The sequence below is a fragment of the Carassius carassius genome, chromosome 13 (genome assembly GCF_963082965.1).
Source record: "Carassius carassius chromosome 13, fCarCar2.1, whole genome shotgun sequence".
In the NCBI taxonomy this organism is placed as follows: Eukaryota; Metazoa; Chordata; class Actinopteri; order Cypriniformes; family Cyprinidae; genus Carassius; species Carassius carassius.
In genome coordinates, this window is record NC_081767.1 from 23,027,415 (window position 1) to 23,035,347 (window position 7,933).

The following is a 7,933-nucleotide window of genomic DNA, read 5'->3' on the forward strand; positions in this document are numbered from 1 at the left end:
TAATTCAGTAGTATCCATTAAAATCTGTCATGAAATCAAAAGAGACTTTGGGAAGACCACTGTTTTGTATGTCTTTATACCCCAAATATTTTTCTCTCTCAAGAAAAAAGCTATTTTATTTGTGAGAAAAATAATGCTCTTAAAAGTGCAAAAATATTTTTGATTTAGTGTTATCACCACCGTTCATGTAAGGAATGTGTGTTTGTAGCTACAGTTGAAATTAAACTGCAACTGTTGTCCATTTGTTGAATTCAATCCAACACTGTCTCTTGAAAATGCGTGTTTTGTTCCTTCTGGTCAATTTTAATAAAGAAAAATTATAGAATTCTTTCCAAATAGTGAAATTATTAATATTTTGTAAAATGGTGTTTAAAAAGAAATTAAGGTGAGTAAATACTAAATAATGACAGAATGTTTATTTTGGGATGAACAGTTCCAACACTACTTGGGGAAAAAAAGTCCTTTAAGCTAAATTATTCTACAGTAAATCCTCAAATATAAGACATTACATTTGGAAGCCACTGCGTTTATTTTAAAACTAAGTTGCGATTCAGCAGCATTTTTACTGGAGAAAATACAACGAAAAATCAGCTTTGTGTTAAAGCGATTACTAAATACTTGACTGGAGTAAGACCGAACTTTTATTTTGAAAAAAAAAAAAAACTTAAATCTTGGCGCCATGAATTCCTGTGACACGCTTCACGTTTAATTTCAGCTCCGGGAAGGTCTGTACAGTTATCAGAAGCTTTATTTATACTTGTATAATAAGTATTTTTTTTATGTATTTGACAGTATTGTTTTTTTTTCATATTATTATGTTTTTTATTTTAATTCGTTGGTGGCGTGGCTAATGCAATATTTTGCAAAATGGACTTTGGTCTATTATCAGTCCTGCAGAGTCTGAAACAAAGGACAAATCAAATCAGTTGTAAAGAAGCATCTATGAATATGACTAAAGATATAATGAAGCACCGTTACTTTACTTAATTCAGCCACTGTCTGTTGAACGTCTCCTGAATATGTTGTCCTTTACTGTATGTACTTTCCCTCAGGTTCAGAAACAAATATGCAGCCTGCTTCAGAATAATACTCCATTCCATTCAAGTTGGTCCATGAGTCGACTTCTATAAACAGTTATGGAATCTCAGACGGGGAGAGGCAGCTCATCAAATAGAGGCAGTGCCAGGAGACTCTCAGTGGCAAAGAAAAAAAGCCAGAAGTGCAGTGCAATCAAAGAGAGAACGAGCAATGGAGGTGGGGTTGCATCCATAACTTCATTTTTCAGGAATACACCACCGTGTAAACTGGCATGCCCTCTGTGTGGCAAACTTGTACCTCGATACAAGATTAATGAACATATAGACTCTCAGTGTCATAAGTTTCTTGGAGAGGATCTTGAAGATGCACCAGCTGTCAGTGAGAAAATAACCAACACACCCTCTAATGGTGCAGTAACTCGAAATGATGGGAAAGAGATAAGCCCAGGAGAGAAAGATGCCGATACGAGTCTGTATTTTAAAAAGAGCTGTGTTATGAGGCAAGATTCATCTGAAACAAATTTACAAGCGAACCCGATTAAAACAGTTGGTCTTGGTAGTTTGTCCTCTAAACTGTCTAGAAGAGCACTTAGACTTTCAGGAGAATCTGAGATGGATCATCTTCATGTCTCTGGAAAACAAGAGAGCCATGATGCAGAACTGAACAGCTCACAGAAGGAAAATTGCATGGAGAGTTTAATTTTTTAATCTAAATCCGGTGGCATGGATACAGATAACACGTTCCCAACAGAGCCAGTGGCTTCAAACCAACCTCAAGTGAAAAGAATTGAGAAATCTGTGACAGTACTGGCAGAATCAAGCAGCAACGTTGACATTCAGTCAGTGAAATCGGCATCGGCCTCAAGGGCACAAAAGCGGAAATCAGAGGAGTTGCCTAAAAATTATACAAACACTACAGAAACCTCCGTCAAGCATAAGAAAAGTAGATATAAAACTGAAAACAGACATGAAACGGATGTCAAGTCAGCTCAAACTGAGGCCTTGTCTGATGTTGTTCCATTATTAGAGAGTCAAATCAAAAGCAAGACCACAACCAAGGACACTGAGAGGAAGCCCTGTACAACATCAGCCAATGAGTGCGAAGCGCTAGCTGCAGAGAAAGCCAGCGAGGGATCAGAGCATCAGCACACCAGGCAGCCGTATTACTTGCAGAACTTTCGGACGGTCCTTGAGGCGGTGTTGGAGAACGAGGATGATAGGATGCTCTTCAATGAAGATGACTTCTCAACTATTCATACTTTTCAGCAGCTTTCAGGTAGAGGAGCTACTTTAAAGTCACTTTGATGATGACTTTTGAGTCATGTTACAAAGGATGTCTATTTGTCGTTTTATTCATTAATGGATGTTCTATGTATCATGGTTTCCAGAAACTATAAAACAGCACAACTGTTTTCATCACTGATAATAATGTTACTTCAGCACCAAATCAGTATGGTCATGTGACACAGTAATGGCTACTGAAATGTCAGTTTTGCCATTACAGGAATTCATTATATGTAAAAAAATATATTAAGATAGGACTTTTGAACAGTAGTTTATGTTTGTAGTATTTCAGACCTGTCTCTCCCTTTCCTGTAGTGCCTGGTCAGATGCTTTATGTCCGTCTATTTCAACGAAAGCTGAAGTGGCTTCAGGTCAGTAAACTGGAATACACCGAGATCAGCTCAGACCTCAGGACTGTCATTCAGGAGCTGGTCACATGTGGCTTCTTACAAACAGGTTAGTTATGTGATTTGTCAACCAAAATGTCAACAGTTTAGAAAGCTGTAGTTCAGTATCAAGAAACATACTACCCTACAGCTCATGGCTTCTTCCCTGTGACAGAATCTGAGCTTCATGACATCCAAGAAGTTTTGGATCTGCTGCCTGCACCGGAGCTCAGAAACCTGGCCAAAACCTTTCATCTGGGCCGCGGAGGGAAGGGGACTCAGAAGCAGCAGTTGGTAGAGGGGCTACTCCAGCTGGGGAAACAGCGATCACTCTTTGTCAGTCAAAACAACACTGCTGCAGTCATTCTCAAGAGGTGAGATGTGTAAGATGTATGCGCTATCAGGATGTACAGTTTATACTTCAGTAGAGTGATGTTTGCCAGAAATGTGTACTTGTTCTAGAGGAACATGTGCACGTCATAGATGAAAATTTGAAATAGGTAACTTTGACATATACAGTACCATTTAAATGTCTGAGAAAAAAAAACTGATCCACAAAATTTTAAAGCAGCAACTTTTTTAATATTGAAATGTTTCCTCAACACCAAAACGGCATATCTGAATGATTTCTGATTCTAAAGGATCCTGTGACACTAAAGAATAAAGAAATGGCTGTTGAACATTCATCTTTGCCATGACAGGAATGAATTAAATTTTTTAAATATATTCAAATGTAAAAGTTGTTTTAAAATGCATTTTTGATCAAATAAATTCAGGCTTGAGAGATATTTTCAAAAAGTCCTGTGATGAGTAATGTAAGTGAATTCTACACCCATGCTTGTCTTTTTCAGGGCCAAGCAGGCTGCAGGTTCCTGTGTGCATCTGTGCCGTAGATCACGTGCCGTGTTCTCCCGTGTCTTGCTCCTGTTCTCCCTCACAGACACTTTGGAGGAGGAGGAGATGGCCGCTGGAGGTCAGGGGCAGCTCTACACCATTCTGCTTGTCAATTCTGGCCATCTAGCTTTCCCAGAGTATACAGTACATCGCTCAGCCAGACTATTTGAGGACAGGGATGACCTCATCAGGTCAGTTTATATTTATTTTATAATCATACTATGCCCAGGTGACAAAAGGTGTATAGTCAATCAAAACATCAAAAAAAAAAAAAATGCTCAGGTCACATTTCACTTAAAAAAAAAGTGTGTATGTGTATATATATATATATATATATATATATATATATATATATATTATAGTTATTATTTTATTTATTTTTGTCTTGTGATTTTGGCCTGACCTGTACATCTTCTTGACCAGTTTTGTGAGATTTGCCCCAAACACTAATTTGAAGATGACAATATTTGTTATTAAGTTCTAGATACATTGTTGTGTCTTTTACTGATTCTGTACAGGTATGAAACGGCGATGCGTACGCTGCAGGAAGTGATTGCTGCAATGCAGACAGGCAGCTGGGAGGACGCCTATGTCCTCTATACTACAGCAAAGGACACCTGGCAGGAGATTAAAGACTCCTGTGACCTAAGGTTTGATAAAAAAAACAACCTTTTCTTTCATTTAATTTATTTGCTTTCGTGAGATGGATTAAGTTTCAGTCTGTGTGCAGTCATCAAGAACAACTGCCTGTTTTTCTGCGGTGTTTCACTGTGGGCTGGACCTACACTCGGATACTGTCTCGAGGAGTCGAGATTTTACAAAGACTTCGCCGCTATGAGGTGGGTGAATACACAAACCGTGGAAAAGAAACATGGAATCAATGATGCCATTGCAAACCCCTTACAGTCATGTATATTGATTTTACATGAGTTTGTTGAATTATTTATCTTTTCATTTCTGCAATGTAGGAGTCTGTGGAGGAGCTGAGGAATCTTCTGTCCCAGCTAGTGTATTGTGTAGACAGTAGGGGACGCTGGTGGGACAGACTGGCTCTCAATCTCCAGCAACACCTAAAACGACATGAGCAGGTACCTCCTCATTTGATTGTAAATATAAACAGACATTCTGTTTTAATGTTACTTTTGTGTCGGTTACACAAGCATTTGTCCAGAGGATTGTTTGATTATGACACCTTTTGTATCAAGGCCATCTGTGTTATCCGGGATGGACTGAATGATCCTGTGGTCCGAACAGGCCACAAATTATCACTTCACCAGCGTGCATCCCGAATGAAAGAATCTGCTAGCTTGAAGAAGTACCATCTGCTGCTCCAAGATCTGCCCACTGTGCATGTACAGGATGTCACTCATGTGAGTGTTCAGTTCCACATGGGGACCATTGAAATACAGTGTTACTCAATGCATATTATTTTGTGGTCACTAAATACTAAAGTTAATGTATTGGAAAATGTGGATACATTTTTTTTTTAAAGATTATTTTAGTATTGAACACATACTGTTGAATTTGTATTTATTTTTCTCATTTTAATTTGAGTTTTAATAGTTATGTGCTTTTGACATTTGTTTTTTGTCATTTTTATTTCAAATTTTTATTTCAGTTTTTATTATTTTAGTGCTTCAACTTATACATATTAAGTTCTAATTTCAAATTTTTGTTTTTCAAGTTTCATCTGATTTTATTGTATTTTAATTTTCATAGTTTTAGTTAACAATAACAACACAGTGTTATAACAGGAGTGTTTTAACAGGTGACAATTCGAGGCCAGCTCTTTCCTCATGAGGGTGGTATGGGCAAATCAGTGTTCCTCAGAGCGGCCAATGAGGATGAACGCTCCACAGAGGGACGAGGGACTATGGTCATGTGTTCTGTTGAGGAACTGGCTCTGGAGCACTACAGAACGCTTGGTTTTGATCAAGGTCTGGCATCACATTGTTTGTGCATCATTATATGAAGGAATAATTTTTGAGGAAATTGAGGAATCGCTCACTCATAATGAATCAAACCTCACAATGACGGTGTTTTTCCATGGAATACCATAGAGATCATAAGAGATGTATAGATGTCTGAATCGTTCAAACTGGCTTGTGAACCGGATCAAGTGATTCATAAAAAAAAGATTAGACTCAAGTGAACAATTCATTCACAAATCTGACATTTGAGTCATGTGCAGATTCTCAGTGAAAACTATTTAAATCTGTGCAGATTCTCAGCGAAAATCCATTAAATATATATAGTCTCAAAATCATTTTCTAAATTTCTTCATAACGTCTTAACATTGTAACATCATACACAAGCACATTCATTCTGTTGTGCCTTTTGTGCTTTAAATGTATGTTTCTGAAATCCTCTTTTAAGGTATTCATGGAGAAGGCTCTACATTTTCTAGCCTTTTTGGACTCCTCATGTGGGACATCATCTTTATCGATGGGGTTCCTGATGTCTTCCGAAACCCCTACCAGGTACACAAAAATGAAAGAATAAATACTGTGCACTTCACACATTTAGGGTTGCACTTAATTGTCAAGGCATACCACCCCAACAGATCAGTGATCACTGACTGCATGCCCTTTCCCAGACTTGTCCTTTGGATTTGCACACTGATTGTTTCTATGGTAACCGGCGGGAAGCCATTGAGGCGCGTGCTGAGATGTTACGCGAGGCATCTGCCGAGACGCTGCAGGAGCTGCTCGCTGATGTGTGGAACGCACAGGAGGGGCGAGTGTGTGCGCTGATAAACTGGGAGCGTTTCTCCTCCCTTCAACAGGCACAGGTAACTTCTGAGACTATATACGACAAGTCTGTTCTGGGGGTGGCCATCTTTGTAATAGCTTTCTGGCAGCTCTGGTCTGTTTGCAAAGATTACTTTACAGTAACAATTAAAGTCATTTCAAATCAGCAGTCTGACAACTATGGTATCATAAATGTTGATTCTTCAGCTCAACTCAGGCAAAAAAAATATTTTCAAGCTGGTCCATCTAAAGTGCATTTGTATTTTAGAGTAAAAAACAATCAGTGCCTCTATTAAAAGGCAACTGGCTCCTTTTTTAGTGCTGCCACATTGAGCATTGTGACTTCTCTCTCTCTTTTTTTTTCCTACAAGTGGTCCATTTCCTCCTCAAAGTTTCTATAACATCATTAATTTAAACACTCATTGATGGGTTTTTTTTCTCCCTAGGACAAGCATTCTTTTTAATTTATTATAATATATTATATATAATATATAATATTATATTTAATTGTTTAAACTGTATGCCAAATTATGTTCACAACCATACTGTAATTGCTTAATTTTCTTTGTCTGGTTTTAGAGTCTAGTTGCATGTCTTGGTGGCCACTTCCTGAGCGGTGTGGTCCTCAGAATGGCAAAGGACTACAGGCATTGCAGAGGAGGTCTTCCAGATCTGGTAGTCTGGAGCACGTACAACAAGATGGTCAAGGTTAGTCAGAGACGCAGCTTGCTGGTTAGGAAGGTATTCAGCTTCCGACTATGTGACTTATTTTACTGCTTTAATTAGATTATAATGTTAAGAAACATTGGAAATACTGGATCTATAAACAAGGGGCCTTTAAATTGTTGCTCATTTGCGCTCTGTTCTTCTAGTTGGTGGAAGTAAAGGGTCCTAATGACCGTCTGTCCCAGAAGCAACAGATCTGGCTGGATGAGCTGCATAAGCTTGGGGCCGATGTAGAAGTTTGTCATGTCACTGCCACTGGAGCACGAGGGGCTCGACGGGAATGAGGCTAGTGTCACACTGAGAATGAAGACCTAAACTCACCGAACAGGCAGAGTTAGTAGTGTTTGAAAGACAATGGATGGATTTAATGATGGTATTAAAACCTTACCTTGGCACTAATCTGGTGATTTAAAGAAGATTATTAATATGCCCTCTAGTTGAGTTTAAAATTATTTATTCTCCCAATCTGAATCATAAAACTGTTAAATTACCTCACGTTTTTTTTTTTTTTTATATTCTTGTGCTCATTGTAAAGTGACTATTTTAACAGCTGATTAAAAAAAAACATTTCTGAAGTAAATACTTTGAAGACATTAAATTAAAACATCAATACTTAATCATCAATACTTTTTGTCTGTTTAAATAATAATAAAATGCTTATGTATTTAGGGAAAACATAAGCACATAATCTTGCAGCTCACAAAAGGGGATTCCATTAAGTCTATTATGTGTACAATGTCTATTATTGTAGATAATAAAAAACTCTTAGAAACTCTGGGTGACCACATTCCAAGACTGAAATACCTTTTCATTGCACGACACGCATATCTTTCATGTTTGACACCCATAAGAAAAC

At 37.9% G+C, this 7,933-nt stretch overlaps 1 protein-coding gene across 1 annotated transcript; it reads left to right on the plus strand.

Moving 5' to 3' along the window:
* The first annotated feature begins 595 nt into the window (after positions 1-595).
* Positions 596-7,694, plus strand: LOC132156118 (fanconi-associated nuclease 1-like). Its single transcript, XM_059564989.1, is given in 14 exon segments — positions 596-729; positions 1,059-2,313; positions 2,637-2,777; positions 2,883-3,081; positions 3,559-3,792; positions 4,120-4,251; positions 4,332-4,440; positions 4,570-4,689; positions 4,807-4,971; positions 5,370-5,538; positions 5,978-6,081; positions 6,198-6,392; positions 6,931-7,059; positions 7,224-7,694. Coding segments are annotated over 13 exon segments (3,012 nt in total). The 5' UTR covers positions 596-729; positions 1,059-1,136; the 3' UTR covers positions 7,362-7,694.
* Positions 7,695-7,933: the final 239 nt, after the last annotated feature.